A 22,092-nucleotide genomic window follows, 5' to 3' on the forward strand; every position below is an offset into this window, starting at 1 on the left:
AGAGCTAAAGGCCCAAATCAATCTAAGGCTAAGGTTTTAAGACAAGAATGTTCACAAGCATGCCAAGGGATGATACTTTCCGACTATATGGACCAAAAAAAGCCTAGATCTGAAGTTGCAACCTTAGATCTAGTCCCAAAACCCGAAATGGATTCCAAACACGCTAAAAGGCCCCAAATCATCACCCAAGAATAGATCTATAAGGGAAAAGCTCAAGGTAACAACTTGTTACCTCAGAAAATGTGCCCAAGATGGAGTAGATTCCAGATCTCCACGAATCCATTGATGCTTGACACTTGATCTACAAGTCTCCTTTGCTAGAACCTCGTTCCAAAGCTTCCAAGCTCACAACAAAGGCTCACACTCAATTTTAGGGGTTACTAGCTCTCAAGTCTCCTTTAAATTGGGTGTAAACCCTAAGATTAGGGTTTTCTCTTCCCAGCACCAACTCATTGAGTCCAGCTACCGACTCGACGAGTTGGTCACTTAACTCGCGACCAAATTCCACTCCGACTTGACGAGTAACCGCACCTACTCGCCGAGTCCACCCTCCTAGTAACACTTTACACCCCTGCACTCTTGCTTTTGAACTTGGGATGTTACAAAGGAAAATTGGAAGTGGTTTTTTTATCTACTCATTTATGACTTGGAACTTAATTTAGGATATGGATACAATGTTATATTTGAGCAATACAAGGTAATTTACTTATTTATCCTTCATTTCCCATTCTAGTTGCATAATTATTTTGACATAATTTACAATTTTTAACAGGGTCTGATTAAGGCTGTCAAAGAACTCCTTCCATATGTAAAGCACAAGAATATTAGCCAAAACTTGAGAAAAAGGTATAATGGTGCCCAATATGAAACCATATTTTGGAAGACTTGTAGAGCAACAACTGAGGCAGAATTTAAGATTGTCATGCAAGACCTTAAAGATCTAGACCCAAGTGCTCATAAGTATCTGATGGACAGACCCCCAAACAGGGTCAAGAGCCTACTATGAAACTGGTAGATGTTATGGAGAATGGAATATCTGAAAGTTTCAATGTTGTGATTGTTGATGCTAGGAAGAAACTAATTATCACCATGTTGGAGGAGTTGAGGTTATATATGATGGATAGAATGTTCAACATGAAAGCCAAAGGCAAAGGATGGGGCAATCAAATTTTCCCAACAATTAAAGAGTTATTGAATGAGGTTAAGAAATTCCACAGACATTACCAAGTATTACCTAGTGGGTTAAATCAGTTTGAAGTAAGAGGAACTAGGGATGGTTATGAGGTAGATCTTGAAAGGAAAACTTGCTCATGCAGACTATGGCAGCTTAATGAAATTGGGTGTGTTCATTATTTTGTAGCAATTAGTTTTATGAATAGGGATGTGGAGTCTTATGTTGATAAAATGTTTAATAGCATTAATTACATGAAAGCATACAAGCATAGGTTAGCACCACCTTTACCCCTTGTTCATAGAAAAATGTTTTGGAAACCTGCAACTAAAAGGAGAAGAGATGCAGCCGAAAACTAGTCAAATAACAAACCAAAGAAGAGTACCCAAACACAAGCCAATGATCTGCAACAGAGGGTATCCAAGGCTGTTAAGAAACAAAAATGTATCCTTTGTAAGGTTGAAGTACACAAAAAAAGAGCTTGTCTTGCAGGTGAATAAATAATTACATCATTTGTTGTGTTTATTATTATTATTTTTGCTAATGTTCTATCACATAGGTGAATGAGGGTAGCATTGAATTCAATGATGGTGGTGAAGGAGGTCATAATGATAGACAAGACAATGATGAGGTGGAACTCACACCTATGGATTTTGATGCTTCTAGAAATGGAGATGCAGTCAATGATGTTGATGATATAGTCAATGGTGTTGATGATGCAAGCAATGGTGTTGATGTCAATGATGGTGATGCTTAGAATGTTAATGTTAATGAGGTGCATGTGCAAAATGAGGTGATGGAAGGACCAATTAGATCCCTTTTGAATAAAATCAGAAGGAAAAAGTATGAAAGGATTATCAAGTTGAAGCTTTCCAAAAGAGTTGGTGATGAAGATGTACCTGGGAATTCAAAATCAAGATGCACTTTAATTGTTATTGATGTTAATCTAGAACTTGGTTTTTGTATGAACTATGTTATGTGAATTTGGTTGTATGTTAGTAAGTTTGTTGTTATTTTTAGTTATTTGTTGTGTTTTTATTAAGCTGGTTGTTTGTTATTAGGTTGCATGCATGGCAAGGGAATATGAGGTTAATATTCATGGCAAGGACAAATATGGCCAATTATAAAATGCCGACCACATGATGCATATAAGGGACCACCACTATACAGAACTCAATTCAATTTAAAATGGACCAAGTGTGCTCCATATGCCCGGCAATGTGGTTCCTATAATTCAATTTTAAATGGAGCACATAAATATCATTAAGTACAGACATGGATATAAGTCTTATAACCATTATCTTTGTCCTTCATTCATTCATGGGATCTTTTATACATACACATACAAAAGTTGTTAAAAATACAACCATCTAAAATCTATATATACCTTACATTCACATATACTGATCATGTACTCATCCATCCAAACCTAAACAAAATTCTACTGTGATGACCATCTACACATATACTACATAAAAGACTGGTTGGAATTATAAATCATCAACTATCATAAATCATAAATCATCAACCATCATAAATCATAAATCATCAACCATGAACTGCACTTCAAGCACACTTCAACCACATCCCAATGATTCCAATGAAACACTTAGCACTTCCTAGGTAAGACTTCATCAGACTGTTTTTCTCCTTCACCTCCATCAACTCCGTGTCGAAAGCTTCTTTCTCAGCTTCCATTTCTTTCTGCAACTTAACCAATTTCTTCTGTACCTTCACAACCTCATTGTGGTCTTCCTTTATGCATAACTCAAACCTCATCTTACGAAGCTGGTCTTTGTAATACCCCTCCTCTAGTTCGTTGTCTTTCCATAGAAAAAAAATTACATTTTGGACCTTCAGCTGACTAATTAAAAAGGAAGAACAAAACCAGGGTTATGAATAGGGATTAATTAGCTTCTCCTTATCATCAGTGAGATGATTTGAACAACCTGAATCTACATTCCAATCATTGAGATGATTTTCAAATTGATTAGTTGTTGTTACTGTCAGCACAGAGTCTTCTTCTTTTATGACTTCATCGTCTGTAAGTTTCTAGGGCTTGTACATCCCACTATTCTTCTTCTCTTACAGTTGTTGTGTTTCCTTGTTCTAGTTGAGGTGTGCGACAATCCTTGGCCATATGGCCCCTCCGACCACACGAATGGCAATTGTATGGAAAACGTTTCGCATACCTTTTAGGTTTTCTATTCCCATTTCCATTTCCACTCACTTCACCTTTTTCTGACTCATTCCCCCTCTTAGACGAGGCTTCTTATTTGTTGGGCCTATTTGAGTTACTAGACGAGCCCGTATTCCAGTTTTTATCTTTGTGCTTATTGTTAGCATAAAGGGCTTCCGCATTTGTCTTTGGCGTTGAACTGATGGACATATCTCCAAGCTGCTTAGCGAGAGTTTCTTGGGAAGCTAGTAAATTCTCGAATTTAGCTAGGGTTGGCTGTGTAAGCCACCCAGGTTGCAACAAAACTTTTGTAATCTTGTTTTAGCCAATGTATTATGATTCGTTTCATTTGTGCCTCACCAATCATGGATTGTGTATTGAGCTCTCCTATCTCCTAGCACAACGTTTTGATCTTATGAAAGTATTAGGGGATTGTTAAATCCCGTTGAGATACCAACAACAATTCATTCTCTAAGAGTTGCAGCTTCGAATTGTTTTTCTTAGGGAACAAGGTAACTAAGGTATCCCAAGCCTCCTTGGGTGTCACAGAGTAGGGATGTCAACGGGGGCAAACGGGGCGGGGAGTGCATCTCCCGCCCCCGCCCCCAAAATTTTCCCGTTCCCCCACCCCTACCCCCGCCCCGTTTGCCCCCATAGATCTTGGCCTTGCAAATACGACTTCAGGTATGTAGACCAAGTGTTGTAGTTATTGTTCAACTTCTTCGCACCACCGACTCAATGGAGTTCAACCATAGGAAGAACAAAGTTGCTTCAAATTTTCTGAATATTTTCATTAACATAGCTAACAAACTTAAATACTAAAAAAAACAAGGACCACATGCACATGCACTATTACCATGATACCAACTAACAAACCAGAAAAACTAGAAAGACCAAATCAATACCTAGACTTATTCACGATAAATAACCGTAAAATAAATGTGCAAAAATAGATTGCTATGTAGACTACTAGGACATTGACTTTCAACAATGGTAAGGTACGTCCACGTATGTTAAGACACATCAACATGTAACCCGTTAATCGGATACAGTTTCCAGCAAATGTGTAATTAGCCGGTATTACCTAATTATAAGGACTAATTGAGTATAAAACATACATGAGTGTAAATGTGCAAACTTCGTTAGTGCCAAAAACCCAAACTTTTATTTTCATCATAAAATATATTAAATTTCAGAACTCTCTCAACTTGCAAGAGAGGGACAACGTGGTCCGAAAACATGTTTTCTTTTAATACAATCTTTCAGTCAACTTTCAAAAACTTGAAATTAATTTGTTAGGGTCTCTATAACCAACACCTAGGAATAATGATACCCCATACCTCATCAAGAATTTGAATAAAAAACCCATACAAATATCCATGGTCATAAAGTGGTTGCTAATTGATAGAATAATGATCCATTGCGACAACAAGACCAGCATCAGAATTCAGAAACATCTACCCTAAGAATTTGATGAATTCTCACAAAATAAAGATACAAAATATATGCAAAATCGAGCCCGACCTACAACGATTCTGGAATCAATTCTAAAAACTCCGCTCTTGCAGCCGGGTCATGCGAAAACCGACCCAACACTGCAATCGTACCCGTATTACTACCAAACTTTTCAATCCCTCTTGAGATCATACAAGTATGATTCGCTTCCACTACAACAATTATATTTCCACCCAACAATCGAGAAACAGTCTCAGCAATCTGCCTCGTGAGTCGTTCTTGAACTTGGAGCTTAAAACCATGAAAATGTACAACCGATTGTAGAATAGATTTCAAAATCGGACTCACTTCTTCACTCGATACATACCCAATATGAACCGACCCGTAAAACGGAAGTAAATGGTGCTCACAAAGCGACCATAGTGATAAGTTCAACTCCGATCTAATCTTGCAATTCGTTGGGCTTGTGGTTGTCAACGGGCCGAAACCAAGCCCGTTAATTTTCATCTCCAATTTTGAATCTTTAAAGTTAGATAGCCATTTTACAAACCGGGTTGGGGTTCCCGTGAGTTCTTTCCGACCCGGGTCTTGACCCAATGACCGTATAATCGAGGTGACCGCGGTATCCATGGGTGAGACACCGGGACCGGTTTTGACCCGCGACGGGCACCAAGAATCTTTATTGGTGGTTCTTGAATGCATGTTATCTAAGGTTATGTCCCGGCGGCGTAAAAGACCGAAAAAATCGATCCAATTGGCGGAATCTGGTTTCCCGAAAGAGCCGGAACCGGAATTGACTATTACGTCGACCCATCTTTTTTGGTTGGAATCGAGAAAAGCGGAATGGGAATCGGGGAAGCGGATGTGTGAGCAGTGGAGAACAACAGCAACACCGGTTGGGTTGATTTCGTGTTGTAAACCGTTGCAAATCTCGTCTGCTAACCGTTGTGGATCTTGGAGGCGTTTGGTGAAGATATCGGCTACACGGGAAAGTTTACTAAGGCCCACAACTCGTTGACCAGATGGAATGTAACCTATGTGACATTTGACCTGGAATGGGACCAAACATGACTCACAGTATGAGTAGAGATCGAGATCTCTAACAAGAACAAGTCCACCGGCTCCTCCGGCATGGCCAATTCCGGTTTCTAATCCCAATTCCGGGAATAACGCACCTTGGACTATGTCTTTCACGTTTTGTTTATAGCCTGGATAAGAGCAAGCATACACAAAAAAAAACATTACAACCATTTTTGATTTTCCCTATTCAAAAAGGAAACATTCAAACCACAGTAATTCAACATATATCTTCGCAATAAGAAAAGAGCTAACCTCTAGTTCCTTCACGAAGGGCTTTAGCAACACGAAGAGGGGTCTTCCTAAGACCTTCTCTGTTGATGTCTTCACCCAAACCCTGTAACAAAACCTTCACAGCATCTTCAATGGCTACAGTCTCTGGTTCTTGCTCGAAACCACAACCACCAAGCTTCACTCCATTTTCTAGCACCGCATTGTAGTGACCCTCATCCAAGGCTCCCATTGAAAGAGAAGCCTTAAAAACCCAAATCGGATCTAATCTAAAATCTAAATCTAATCAAAACCCTTTCTTGATTTATCAATAAAGATTGTATCTTTGAGTAAAAAGATCCAAAAATCGAAAACCCAGATCGAAAATCAGAAACGTCAAGACAAGAAATAAACCAGCCAAATAGAAGCACTTTTTGAAAGATTAAGATAAAGAAAGGTGGCCACTGGTTAGGGATATGGAGGATGGGGTTGTGAAAATTACGAGAGAAATGATAAACAAGTTGGGGAGAATAAGAGTCAAAGATGTGCGTTTTGTGAATGTAAATTGTGTGAATTATATAGAGATGAAGGGTATGTATGACGTTGATTTTGTAATGTTTTTTATTCGTTTATTAAATTGAATAATAAAAGATCAAGAAATAGATCGAATCCCAACCTTGGATCTTCTAACTCCTTGGTGAATTAATGAGGGTTATCGACTGTTGCGTCTTTTTTCACGAGTCTTGAAGTGGGACCCTTGTGCATGATCTGGGGTTGGTAATCCATCGTTTTCAATCTGTTACACACTTGCATGGTGTTTGTGCCTGTGGAATATATAGATACATAGATGTATATGTATATGTATATGTCAGAGAAATAGAGGGAGGAGATAGGGGGTGGTGGGAGGTCAAAAGTTGGACGTGTGCTGGAGTGGGGTTTATACTTTATAGGACTCACCCACCGCCTGATGGGAACCGGGTCGAATAAACGCGTCGGGTCAAAGAGATGATGACATGATGACCATGATCTTGATGATGGAGGCCACCAACCCACCATAGAAATGGAAATGGACTTTAACATTTGGAATATATATTTTTTTCATTCCCATAGATTCCGGATCAGAGAACAGTAAATACTCCAATAATATTTTATTTTATTATTTTTATGGTGGTTGATTTAGAATATTTACATAAATCATATTATATTTAAATAGGGATACACTATTATATCTAAATAGGGATATACAAAGCAATTTGAGGGATATATATAAAAATATTCTCTTAAGAAAACGAGTAAAAATGGATTTTGATTAAAAGCCTATATTGTACTTTTTAACGTTTATGTGGTATCTTTACCGTTAATTTGTTAATACTTTGGATAAAATATGGTTGATTTGTTAATATTTTGACTAGTGTGCAAATTTAGTCCATGTGGTTGTTAAATTTTTGGGGTTTAAGTCCCTTGAACTTTAGTTTTTGTATATAATGGCTTTTTGGGTAAGTTTCATTGTAAATATAAAAGTTGAAATGTATATTTTGTTCTTTTACTTTATTTTGTTCGTTTCTTTTAACCAGATTATTTTTTTTAAATATTAAAAAAGATAAACCAGGCTACCAAGTCTCTGTCATATGAAAAAATAAATCCCAATAAAGATAGAAAAAGTTAGAACTAAGAGAAGATTGTCTCTGAAATAAAAAGATATGAAGAAAAAAATATGAGTAAATTCGAGAAATGACCAAAAAGATATGAAGAAAAAAATGTGAGTAAATTTGAGAAATGATCAAAAAAGGGTTGTTTGAAGAAAATAACCAAAGGAATAACACATTTCAGAAAATGACCAAAGGATCCGCAGAGCATCTTCTGCGGATCTATTAAGTCCTCTGCGGATTTGCTACACCTTTGCGGAATTGAGTTTTTTTTTTTTTAATTTTTTTTTCATTTTTTTGCGTTAATTTTAGTTTATTAATATTAATTTTTTTTAGATATACTAACACGTTATGTGATTATTATGTAAAAAAATTGAGAAAAAAAAAAGTTTTTTTTTTTGTTTTTTTTTTGCGTTAATTTTAGTATATTAATATAATTTTTTTTAAATACACTAATATAATTTTTTTTGAATGAGGGATCCATTAAAGGTTAAAAATAATAAACTTATGTTTAATCCGCAGATCACCCTTTGTGGATCCATTGAAGGCTCTGCAGATCCTCTATAGCTCTGCGTAATCTTTGTTTTCTTATTTTTTTTAATTTTTTTTCTTTGTTTTTTCGTTTTCTTTGCGTTCATTTTCGTTTATGAACATTAATTTTTTTTTAAATACACTAATACCTAATGTGATTATGTAAAATTTTTGATAAAAACAAGTTAAAAATAATAAACTTATGTTTAATATCAGTCCACAGAACTGGTTGAGAATCCACATAACTATTATCAGCGGATCAATGTACATACGTATTCTCTTCTTGGAATCACCTCTACGGATTAGTGTACACATCTGCATAAGGGAATACGCAGAACTGTTAGAGAATAAAAAATGACTAACAAACAGCTTTGCGGATTACCAAACAATTTTGCGGAATAAGTAATATAAAATCACTTTACCATGCATATCCTTTCATCGATTTTGTACCATTTCTTCTTCATTTCATTTTTTTTGAAAAATTAACCCTCATATTTTCCGTCATAATGGCTTCCATACCATGGAGCGCTGAGGATAACCTCCAACTCGTGCATATATTAATATCCACAAGACCACCAGGGTGAATGATCCAAGTTATTGGACCCGTTTAACTTATGCCTTTAACGCTGCCCCTCAAATAATATGGAATATTTGTATAATTTTAATTAGGTTATTTATATGCACCGATTTGTATTACATTATTATGTATTTGGTTTGTATTATGTTATTTACGAAACAGTTGAGTTAACTTCTATTTTATTTCATAGAACATAAAATACAAAACAGTACAAATACATTGAAAACATACATCATTAGCAACATATTACATAAAAAAATTCATTATTTTTAACATTTTTTATCAAATTTTTTATATAATAATCACATAACATATTAGTGTATTTTAAAAATATATATATTTTTAACCTTTTTTTTGTCAAATTTTTTACATAATAATCACATAACGTATTACTATATTTAAAAAAATTATATTAATAAAAAAAAAACTTTTTTTTCTCAAAATTTTGACATAATAATCACATAACGTATTAATATATTTAAAAAAAATTAATATTAATAAACTAAAATTAACGCAAAAAAAAATTAAAAAAACTTAAAAAAAACTCAATTCCACAAAGGTGTAGCAAATCCGCAGAGGACTCAATAGATCCGCAGAGGGTGCTCTGCGGATCCTTTGGTCATTTTATGAAATGTTTTTTCGTTGGTTATTTTCTTCAAACCACTCCCACTTTTTGGTCAAGAATATTTATATAAATCATATTATATTTAAATAGGGATATACAAAACAATTTGAGGGACATATATAAAAAAATTCTCTTAAGAAAACGAGTAAAAATGGATTTTGGTTAAAAGTCTGTATTGTACTTTTTAACGTTGGGAAAATGTCACTGTAACCCCACTAACTTACAAGTTTTGGTGTAAAAGGTCCCTTATTTTATTTTTTGGCTTTAGAAGGGCATAAACTAATATTTAACCGGCTAATTAGATCATTTTTATAAAGTGAAGGGTGACCCCAATCCGAATCAGCATTATTTCTTGGACATGTCATTAAAAGAAAATCAGGTCATTAAACTAAATCATATGCCATGTGTTAGTGTATTGATAAATGGCACCAACCCTTCCTCTCCAAGTAATTTTCGTCTTTAATCGGTTTCATCTACCAATATCTCCTTTTTCTTCTACTGTTCATCAAAAAATAAAACCTGGATTTTTTCTATGGCCGTCTACATGCAGATAGATCTTCATTTTGTTGGTTTGTTTACGAGGTATCCAGTGATCAGTTACTCAGATGGAGTGGAGCAAAGGTTTGAGGATGTGGATTTTGGTGGAATGGACAAAAACGAATTTCTAGTGTTTATTCAGAGATTCGCAAACGAGACATGTGTTGATGTGTACTTTTGCATGCCCGATATTGAGTTCCCTGAAGGACTGAGGATAATAGCAACTAAGAAAGACTACCAGGAGTTTATCGAAGTAGGGTACGATTCCGGTTGTGTAATTTATGTGTACATGGATCATGTTGGTGTTCATGTTCATCAATGGATTATTGATGAGATGGCTAAAGTATGCACCCCCGAAGACAAGTTTTCTGGTGTAGGTGAAGTAGTCGAAGAGTTGCATGTTGAGACAGAAGGAGGCATTGACCTAGATGAAGTACAAGTGCAAGGTGATGTGGACGATAACATTGAAGATGGAGATTGCATCCCCATGAACAAGACCTTGAATGATGTATTTTTGAAAAAGCTCTGCCCCAAGGAGCAGCCAACTCCAGACACTCCACCTCAAGAGGATCCATCTCATGAAGATCCATTTGATCAGATGGATGAACACGACCCAATTCATGAGGAGGTAACAACTTTTAATGAAAATGTTTATTGGAAAAACCAAAAACCTGTGTTAGGAATGAGATTTGAAAATCCTAAACAATTAAAACTTATGTTGTGTAATTATGTTGTTGCTAAAGGATATCAATTGTGCTACAAAAAAATGATAGTAGGAGGCATTTAGTTAAATGTTGTTCACGGCAATGCAAGTTTAGATTGTGGGCTTCATGGATGAGAGAGGAAAAATCTTTCCAGATTAAGTCTCTTATAGACGATCATAATTGTGCTAGAAATTTTAAAATGGGGTCAATTATAAGCTATGCATGGATTGGTAGCCATTTCACATCCAAAATTTTAAAAAAACAAAAAATGAGTGTTAGGCTAAAGGAAGAAGTAAAACAAAATTTTGGAATTGATGTTAGTATGGGACAGTGTAGAAGACCAAAGAAATATGCAATTGAACTTATTGAAGGTACACTAGTTGAGCATTATGCCAAGCTTTGGTTATATGGTGAAGAGATAAGAAGATCCAATCCAAGATCAACTGTCAAATTGGATGTCAACAGTATGCCTGATGGGAAGACATATTTTAGTAAGTTTTACATATGCTTTGAGGGGCTGAAACAAGGTTGGAAAGGAAGTTGTAGAAGAGTAATAAATGAAAGGACCTTAGATCAATTGATTTATCAAACAATGACTAATAATAAGAACAGAACAACGAAGTATCACAAAGAGCTTTCACTAAGAATGATAATCTCACAAAGAGATTATTGTTCGCACAAAGCGGCTATTAGGGTTTGTGAAAGACAACCCCTTCACAAACCCGTACAAAAGATTATATAGAAATATTATAGACAATCCCTACAAATCAGGGATGTTCCAGCTAACTAATATATGATAACTATGGAAACAAGATAAATACTAAATTTGTTACATTAAATAAATTACATATACTGAATAGTTTATACGCTGACGCTGATGCTGACGTTGAAATATATGCTGATGCTGAGTGATCAGTTTCAAACATCATCATATTATAAGGTTCGACCTTACAATCTCCCCCGATATGATGATGTTCAAAACTGGTTGAGAAACTGAAAGCAAAGAACTTGGAACATAAAGACTGATGAGGAGTCATCAGATGATGAAGTTAAGTGTCTGATGGTCAAGATAGAAGACACTGATGAATGTAAAGTCAGCAATAGTTCATTTGATGTTGATATGTCTGATGCAGTGGAAAACTCCAGGAAGCACAACACTGATTCTCCTTCAATGTATCAGGTTCAAAACTTTGTTTCATATTCAATGAATTAAAAAATCAAAATGTTTGAGTATTTGGGTGTTCTTAATTCTAAGAAGAATCAAACCATAAGAGATATGCAAAATCAAATTGATCTTCTTAAAACTGAACTATCCTTAAAAAATAACATCATCGACACTACTCAGGAAAATCTAAGAGTTACTAGTTTATCAAATTCCTCACTATCTGCTGAAATTGATAAAGTTAAAGACCTCTTGAACAAAGAACAAACTGTTTTAAAACTTTGGGCTAAATCTCACAAAAATGCTAATTATGTTATTTCTGCTCAAATACCTCACTCATGTGAGAAAATCCTTGGGGGAAATTTTGCTGAAGCAGAAAAGGTTTTTAAATCTCAAGAAAAGGAATCTGAATTTTATTCCATAAATGAATTAAAAGATAGTTTCAAAAACACATTTATCAGCAACACCTTTATTAATCAGAGTCTCGTTGATGAACAATGTGTTACTGACTCTAATGGTGTTACTGAGTGTAATATTGAAATTACTGGAATTGATCCTACTTCTTATCCTGCACGTCTTGTGAGACCAACTCCTCTCACTAAAAATATTATCGCATTTCCTGCCTCAAACGGAGTGTTTCATGCTGTTCATGAATAACTTGAACAATATCCTGATTGCAGTGTTTCAGTACATAAGTCTAAATCTGATATTGATGTCAGCTCCTCATCCATCACTGATTGTAGTTCTTCTGACACTGAATTCTTTAGTAATTCAATGTTAAATAAAAGGACTCAAAGTTCACTTGGTGAATCTTTCAAATATAAATGTGTTAAATCTAAAAATGCATTTACCAAGAAAAACTTTGGTACTAGAATTTGCTACAGGTGTGGTGACTCAACTCACAAAATCAGTGAATGCAAGTTTGATAAAACATCATTAAGAGTTGATAACATCAAAGTTAGAAATGAAAAATGGACTCTTAAATCAAATTCTTTAAACTGTCTTCTTAAAGAGTGCTATAATATATTGTCAAATAACTTTGTGAATGACCCATCTTCCAATGGGTCAGTGTGTTCTAACTAGGTTCTCAGCACTGCAGGGCCAGGAGCATCTATGGTACTTAGATAGTGGTTGCTCTAGACATATGACAGGATCCAAGTCTCTCCTGGAACTCTGGAAAACTATGTCAAGAAAACTGGTCCTGCAGTAACATACGGAGACAATGGAAAGGGGCTCACTAAAGGATATGGAAATATCAAGTGCAATAACGTGGTGTTTCAGAACGTTTCATATGTAAAGGGTCTCAAACACAATCTTATCTCAATCAGCCAATTGTGTGATGCTGATTATGAAGTTCACTTCACAAAGAAGGAAGGAAGAGTTGTTAACACTGACAAGAACATCGTACTTTCAGCAAGCAGAAAAGATGATATATATATATATATATATATATATATATATATATATATATATATATATGTTCTTGACATGTTCTCAAGTGACAAGGTGCTGATGCAATGTTTCTTTACAAAGTCTCAAACCAATCTCAGCTGGATTTGGCACAAAAGATTCTCTCATTTGAACTTTAAAAATCTATCCAAAATTTCCAATCAAGATCTAGTTAGAGGTCTCCCAAAACTCAGCTTTGTCAAAGACAAGATGTGCTCAGCGTGTGAACAAGGAAAACAAACCATGTCATCATTCAAACCCAAGTCATGTTCTAGCATATCTGTTCCTCTTCATTTATTACACATGGACCTGTTTGGACCTATTCCTGATCGTTCCCAAGGAGGAAACAAGTATACTCTAGTGGTTGTGGATGAGTTTACTCGATTTACATGGGTGGTTTTCTTGAAGAAGAAAAGCCATGTTGCACAGGAAATTATCTTGCTGATTCGTAAAAATAAGACACTGACTGGTCTCAAAGTTAAGCAGCTAAGAAGTGATCATGGAATTGAGTTCCGAAATTCAACTCTTGAAGAATTTTGTAAGTATAAAGGCATTGGGCATAAATTTTTAGCTCCTCGCACTCCTCAACAAAATGGAGTTGTTGAACGAAGAAATGGAAAACCGATTGAGGCAGGAAGGACCTTAATGATTCATGTTGGTCTTCCCATGTCGTTTTGGGCTGAAGTTGTTAATACAACATGTTTTACTCAGAACCGATCTCTAATTCACATGATTCACAAGAAGACACCATATGAGATGCTGAAAGGTCGACAGCCGGACGTATCCTTCTTTCACGTGTTTGGATGCATTTGTTATATTCTTAATCAGCGTGATCCAAGATCAAAATTTAAGCCTAAGGCTGACAAAGGTATTTTTGTTGGATACTCATCTATTTCAAAAGCTTTTCATGTTTTTCATATGAACAGGCAGTGCATTGAAGAATCTATTCATGTGAAGTTTGATGAGGAATCATACACTGATGAAAAAGTAGCTCATTCTTCCTCTATTTTTCAAGAGCTTCTCTCTTGTCCATATGATGAAGTTTCTCACACTGAAGAAGAAGCTACAATTCCTAATCCTATCGTTCCAGATCCAAATTCCTTGAATCAAGATACTGCGGTCAACTCAACAACTCATTTGTCTGATGCTGATGAAACTCTTGAGAATGAAGACTCTCATGCAACTGATGTTCCCTTCAGCAATAACACTTCAACGTCAAATCCAGTGGAATCAGCTTCTGGACATCAAGATCACCCTGTTGATCAAATTATTGGGAATCTTCATGATGGTGTCTGAACCAGATCTCGTGTATCTAATAATTTTTGCATGTACGTGAATTTCGTTTCAATGATTTTACCTGACAAGATACACTCGGCTCTTCAAGATGCTGACTGGATTAAGGCCATGCAAGATGAGCTGAACGAGTTCGAACGGCACAAGGTTTAGACGCTTGTTCCCAGACCATCAGGAAAGACCATCACCGGAACACGCTGGGTCTACCGCAACAAGGTTGATAAATATGGTATTATTACTCGCAACAAAGCAAGACTTGTTGCTCAGGGGTTCACTCAAATTGAATCCATCGACTACGGGGAGACTTTTGCTCCAGTTGCCCGCATTGAAGCAATCAGACTGTTTCTCGCATACGCTTCATACATGAACTTCATTGTCTACCAAATGGATGTCAAAATGGCATTTCTTCATGGTGAGTTACAAGAAGAGGTATTTCTCAAATAGCCCCTAGGCTTTGAAGACATAGAGCACCCTGACTATGTGTACCGACTAGATAAAGCTGTATATGGACTGAAGCAAGCTCCTAGGGCCTGGTATGAGACACTGACATCATATCTTTTTGAAAATGGCTACAGAAGAGGAGCAATTGACAATACTCTCTTCATCAAACAGAAAGGCTCGGAAATGATTCTTGTTCAAATCTATGTCGATGACATCATCTTTGGATCTCCAAATGAGAAGCTGAGCAAAGAATTCGCTGAGATCATGTCTCAAAGGTTCGAAATGAGCATGATGGGGAAGATGAGTTTCTTCTTAGGTCTTGAGGTTCAGCAACAAAAATCAGGTATTTCAATTTGTCAAAGTAAATACATTGCTGACATGCTAGTTAAGTATTCTCTCAGCAACTGCAAACCAGCTTCTACTCCGGTGTCCAAAACTGATAAGCTACACGCTGATCCAACTGGCGCTGATGTTAATAACTCTCTTTATCGAGGAATGATCGGATCCCTTCTCTACCTCAGTGCAAGTCGTCCTGATATCATGTTTGGAACCATTCTTTGTGCTAGATTCCAAGCTAATCCAAAGGAGTCTCATCTCATTGCAGTCAAACGCATCTTTCGATACTTAAAGGCCACTTAGAACTTGGCACTGTGGTACCCTCGTGACTCAGCGCTTGAACTCTTTGGATACACTGATTCCGACTATGCAGGTTGCAACTTAGACAAGAAGAGCACGTCAGGCGGATGTCATTTCCTTGGAAATCGACTAATCAGCTGGTCCAACAAGAAACAAACCTCAGTAGCTATCTCCACTGCAGAAGCTGAGTATGTTGCCGCTGGAAGATGTTGTGCTCAAATCTTATGGATTCAAAATCAACTTTTAGACTATGGGCTTAAATTCACAAAGACTCCTATATTCTGTGATAACACCAATGCCATTCAGATCACACAGAATCCGGTTCAGCACTCAAAGACAAAGCATATAGAGATCATACATCACTTCATCAGAGACAATGTTGAGAAGGGCAAGGTTGTTTTAAAGCATGTCAAGACTTCCGATCAACTAGCTGACATTTTCACCAAGGCCCTGGATACTCAAACTAATGTTCACATCATTGGCAAACTTGGAATAATCACTCTCGATTGAAAAATTGTTTTACTAATGTTTGCTATTGTCTTATACACTAATGTTTTTTTTGTACTGATGATGATGTGCTGATGATGTTTAGCATGCCGAGTTAATTGTATGATCTCTTATCTCTCTCTCTCTTCTACAAATCTTCTAAACTAAAGTTGAATGATTCACTGTATTAAACCATACACTGATAACAACTTGAAACTCTTTGCCGATGGTTAGACAAAACACCAAGTTCTACCACACGCAACTATCCACTCTTACCAATCTTACACTGATTCTTTGATTCAGTGTGACAAAACACATGCTGATGAGAATCTAACAGTCTTTGCCGATGGTTAGACAAAACACCAAGTTCTATCACACGCAACTATCCACTCTTACCAATCTTACACTGATTCTATGATTCGGTGTGACAAAACACATGCTGATGAGAATCTAACAATCTTTGCCGATGGTTAGACCAAAACACCAGTGTCTATCACACACAACAATCCTCTCTTCACCTTCTTCTCACTCAGTGTCTAATGATTCAGTAAGAAATACCACTCACTGATAAAGACTCGACACTCTGTGCCGATGGTTAGATAATTAAACTAGTATCTATCACACGCACCAATCACCTTGCTAACCCTAAACAAGCAAGTTGTACCTTGAATTGACGACAAACTATCTTTCAGCATATAACTTTCTGTGACAACAATCTCAGCGCTTCCGTAGTCACTGATTGTCGTTTCCTCTTTGGTACAACGACTCTATTTACCCAACGACTATTTTTTTTATTTGACAGTCTGTCAAGATACGCAGTTATTTTCGCTAAAGATAATCATTACTTTTTACCCTTTCATTCCTATTTAAACCTTTTCACCTCTTCCCAAACCTTTTTACCTTCCTCCAATATTCTCTCTCTTTTAACAACAAAAAGAAAAAAAAAACGTAGAATCCTAAACTTCTTCAATGTCGGCATCACTGTTCACCTTCTCCTCCACTTTAAGAAGAGTCGTCCCAGCTCCAAACTCTCCTCCTCTTCCTATATACATCAAAGCCACCAACGTAGTTTTCAACCCTGATATTCCAGATGTTCATCGAGGTCTTGGACTTGATGATTTTCTCAATTTCTTAGTCTCTTGCCGACTCCGATACGCAATCAGTGACGTTCCATCAGAGTTATTTCCCGAACAAGTATGTGAGTTCTACTACACTGCAAAAATTAATGATGAAAACAACGTCATCTCCGGGACTATTGGCCGTGGAAAACACTCTTTATTACCGCTGACCTCCTCAGTGCTGCGCTCAGGTTACCAATCTTTGAACCCTTCTCTGAGCTTCCACCTATTGAACGCTGTCGACGTCTCTTTCATCAACTGCGATATGATCACTCAAAGGCTGGTACTCGATCAGCTCTCATTCTACGTCAATGTATGACTCCAGGATGGAAGTTCTTCAACGGTGCTCTGTGCAAATGTGTAGGTCACAAATCTCGCAGTGGTGATCAACTGAGCACTTATGAGCAACAAGTCGTCTGTTCCCTTCTTCTCAACAAACGACTTGATTATGGGGCTTTCTTCTTTGATCAGCTTGTTCAACTTCTTCGTGCAAATATACGCGCTGATCATGTCCCCTTTCCATGCTGGATTGCTCTTGTGCTAGATAAATTTTTCGCTGAAGCTTACTACTCACACTCTGGAAACCCCATCCAATGCCCACGCATGTCAATGCGAATGTATCAGGATGATCCATTGGAAACTGACATCGGCATCTCTGATCGGATGAGAGAATGGATTGCAAATCCATATACCGTTCCTTCACTAACCGCTGATATTGATGAAGGAGCTGATGGTAACAACGACGATCATGCTGATCAAGAAGCTGAATCACAGGATGGTGGTCATCTCTCCCCTCAACTTTCTCATCATACTCTTTCTGTCACTAAGAAAGTTCACTCAGCTCAAGGGGAGCAACCATTTCAGGGGGAACAACCATCTCAGGGGGAGCAACCATCCCAGGGGGAGCACCCTTCTCCGGGGGAGCAACCTTTCTCCCAACAAGTTCCAGGTACTCAATTCCTTCATATACCGGCCTCAACATTCAATGAGCTACTTACACTGACTCGGGACATGAGTCAGCGTCTTTTACGAATTGAGGCCGATGTCCATCAACTGAAGGGAGTTCTTTTGACAACTCCTTCCCCTGGCCCACAACATGATGATGATCAAAAAGGGGGAGAAAATGACGATGATGATGATCCAAAAGAGGGAGACACTGAATCTGTTGAGCTCGGATCTGAGGATAACACCTTAAACCAGACTGAGCCACCACAGTCTGTGCACGAGTCTGATAGACCAGTTGCTGAGGAGCCTATTAGACTAGCAGATACTGAAAAGCTTGCTGAAGATAATGAGCATGATTATGAACATGATGATGAGTGTCAGATGTTGGACATGAACTTCATTGATCCCACTATTCTAGTTCAAGGGGAAGCCTCAGATGATGATGAAGATGAACATGATGATGAATGTCAAATGCTAGATATGAAATTCATTGATCCCATTATGCCAGTCCAAGGAGAAGATTCTGATGTAGCTAGTGAGGATACTCAACCTCTATCTCGCAAGCGCAAGGCAGCAAATACTGAATTGGCTTCTTTACACACTGATACTTCTCTGCCTAGCAAGAAACCTAAGTCCACCGTCAGCATATCCAACTTGGCAGCTGAATGGAACATGTCTCCTGATCAAGTTAAGCAAATTCTTAATGAAGCCAATCAAGCTCAGCTTCTAAAGAATATTGCTCAAGCTGATGAATCTCTCATTCAGCATAAACTTCAGGCCAAAGGATCTTTTGAAGCTCAGATGCAAAAGTTCGTAGAATATCAGTCCAAATCCAAATCTTCTCAGCCTCCTCCCAGCGGCAGCAAGTCAAGGACTGAAAATGTTCTCAACCGGATTGATCGTAAGAGATTTCAAGATGTTCTTAAACAACGAGTGAGCAGTGATAACATCATCAAGGTTAAAGCCTCTAAACCTCGTAACGAGAAAATTCTTACTTTGTTGATCACTCGTCAAGGTCCTCAACATCCATACACTGAAGTTGTCAAGAGGGATGAGCTGATCAGATACAGATATTCTGAATGGATGGAATTGCTTGAATTGGCATCCAAGCAAACTTCGGCTCTCTCTTCAGAACTGACCTGTACCCTCTATTTACTGATCAAGAAAGTTCAGCGTCTGGATCTTGTTCCTATGCAGCGTTCTCAGCAGTAAGGTCAAAGTTCTTCAGTTCCAAGAATCAGAAGGACCAGATTTCAAGTTAATAGTGAAGATGTGCTGGTTTTAAATTTTGGTGCTAAAGGAATAAACAACTCTCTTCCTATCGGTGTTGAGCCGGTTCAACATAAGTTCATCTCTGTTCCTGAACATGGAATGTTTTATCTCGATAAAAACAGAAAAAATGTGCTTTCAGCGCACCACATAAATTCCAAGAGCTCCAACAGCACATCTTGTTGGCTTAAGACAAATGTGCACGAGTCATCAAGATCTATCTGGAGAGTTTCACATACTAATTGCTATGGAGTAGCTGAATAGAAGACAGGAGTTGCTGGATAGTCCTTACTGGCCTGTAAAAATAGAAGCTGAAGCTGAGTATGAAGATTTTTTTTGTCAAGATGTGTTCTTGTATAGCTGTTGTTTTGAACATCATCATATTATAAGGTTCGACCTTACAATAAACCTGGATGGTTGTTTCTTAAAGGGATTATGTAGTGGAGAATTGATATGTGCCGTAGGAAGAGATGCTAACAATCATATTTTTCCAATAGCATGGGCAGTTGTGTGTGTGGAAAATAAAGAAAATTGGAAATGGTTTTTGGAGAATCTTCAAGATGATCTAGAAGTTGATGATGGTAGTGGTATCACCCTGATGTCAAATCAACATAAGGTAAATCACTTATTATACTTCATATTTGTTGTTAATAAATTTCCATTTTCTTAACATATGAATTTAAATTGTATAGGGGCTATTAGAGGCTGTAAAGGAAGTAATGCATAATGCTGAACACAGACAGTGTGCAAGGCATATTGCTACCAACTTTAGGAAAAGGTTCAGTGGTGTGCATTATGAGAGGATGTTTTGGAAAGCTTGCAAAGCATCAAATGAACCTTTATTCAATGCAACAATGAAGGAAATACAAGTACTAAATCCTGCAACATTTGACTACCTTATGGAAAAGAACCCAAAATCATTGTGTAAAGCTTTCTTTAGAGAGGGGAGGATGTGTGATGCAGTTGAAAATGGATTATCTTCAAAAATGTCATTAGAGATGCAAGGAAAAAGCCAATAATCACAATGTTAGAAGAAATTAGGTTGTATGTTATGGAGATGCAATTCAATCTCACCATCAAAGGTTGTTCATGGCCTGATTATAAACCATGCCCAACCATTACAATCCTATTGAATCAATTGAAAAGAGCTCAAAGGTTTTTTATTTTCTATTAATACTTTATTTAGTTTTTCCACTATACACCCTAACTTTTATACCATTACATCAGGTATTGACATGTTTTATCTACTGGTTTAAACCAGTTTGAAACAAGGAATTTGGCAGAGTCTTACGTTGTGGATGTAGATAAGAAGACTTGTTCATGTAGAGTGTGGCAACTAAATGGGTATGGATGTGTGCATTCAGTTGCAACAATCTCATACCTTAACAGTGATGTTGGTAATTATGTGGATCCAATGTACTATGGAGCAATTTATAAGAACACCTACAAGTATCTTATGTGTAGGATGAATGGTAGCAACATGTGGCCACCTACTGAATTCATTCCACTTTTGCCACCATTGAAAAGAAAAATGCCAGGTAGACCTAAAGTTAATAGAAGAAAGGATTCAAGTGAAAAGGGTGCTAGACATACTGTATCAAAAGGTTGGGAAAAAGATTATGTGTAGTGTATGCAAACAAGCAGGACATAACAAGGTTACATGTTCTAAATCTGAAAAGCCAACAAAACTAAAGGTAAGGAAAAGGAAGAGATCATATGTTATTGATGGGGAGGGAAGCAATGCTAAGAAGGAAAAAGGTATGACAGATAAGGAAGGAGGGAGGGGTAATAATGGTATTAATGGAAAAGTTGGGGAAGGAAGCAGTGGTAAGAAGGAAAATGATGTTATAGATGATAAAGGGGGGAGGGGTAATAAGGGCAATAATGGAAAAGTTAGGGAAGGAAGCAGTGGTAAGAAGGCAAATGATGTTATAAATGATAAAGGGGGAGGGGTAAAAAGGGCAGTAATGGTAATGTTTGGGAAAGAAGCAATGGTAGGAAGACAAAGGATGGTAAACATGATATATGAGGGAGGGGTAAAAAGGTAATTGTCAAGACAAGAACGAAGTCGGAAAATTTTTTGAAGAAAAAACTTGGTACACGGGTTGAGGGTAAAAATGGGGAAGGCCACACTATTGACAAGCCAATGGAACTAGAATAGGTTAAGTGTGGTCAATGGCGTTATGTAGTCAATGTATTTATGACAACTGATTTCGGGTTAAGTGTTTTAATTTGATGTTTTGTACTCACTTTGGTCATGCTAAACAATGTTGGATTAAGTGTTTCAATTTTATGTTATGTACTCACTGTGGTGTTATGTAGTCACTTTGGTTATGCTAAACAATGTTGGATTAAGTGTTTTGATTTTATGTTATGTATTATTTTTGTTTAATTTTAATCTGATATAAATTATTATGTTATGAACTCACTGTTGGATTAATGTCTAAGTCCATAACTATAATTGGTAAGACTTGACCCGACCCGGCATGGTCCATTTGGGTTGCATGGCATCATGCACTTGGATAGACTATAATGAGAGAAATAAGACACTTATGGTTATTAATATATTATAAGTTCTAGT

The 22,092-nt window shown here is 37.0% G+C and overlaps 1 protein-coding gene across 1 annotated transcript; it reads right to left on the reverse strand.

Annotated features, from left to right (window-relative positions):
- Positions 1 to 4,701: 4,701 nt before the first annotated feature.
- LOC145048462 (GTP cyclohydrolase 1-like) lies at positions 4,702 to 6,990 on the reverse strand. Its single transcript, XM_078996959.1, has 2 exons — positions 6,138 to 6,990; positions 4,702 to 6,013 (listed from the first exon to the last, which is right to left on the reverse strand). Exons 1-2 carry the CDS (start codon positions 6,343 to 6,345, stop codon positions 4,875 to 4,877), a joined length of 1,347 nt encoding a protein of 448 aa, XP_078853085.1. The 5' UTR covers positions 6,346 to 6,990; the 3' UTR covers positions 4,702 to 4,874.
- Between the last annotated feature and the right edge of the window lie 15,102 nt (positions 6,991 to 22,092).

Source organism: Lactuca saligna, chromosome 5, assembly GCF_052625555.1.
Source record: "Lactuca saligna cultivar CGN05327 chromosome 5, ASM5262555v1, whole genome shotgun sequence".
Classification (NCBI taxonomy): domain Eukaryota; kingdom Viridiplantae; phylum Streptophyta; class Magnoliopsida; order Asterales; family Asteraceae; genus Lactuca; species Lactuca saligna.

Bases quoted from the DNA above. Each gene is read 5' to 3' on its own strand.
- LOC145048462 (XM_078996959.1), bottom strand. From the start codon at position 6,345: ATGGGAGCCTTGGATGAGGGTCACTACAATGCGGTGCTAGAAAATGGA. The intron at 6,014-6,137 runs GTTAGCTCTTTT...GCTCTTATCCAG, and splicing joins CCTTCGTGAAGGAACTAGAG to GCTATAAACAAAACGTGAAA.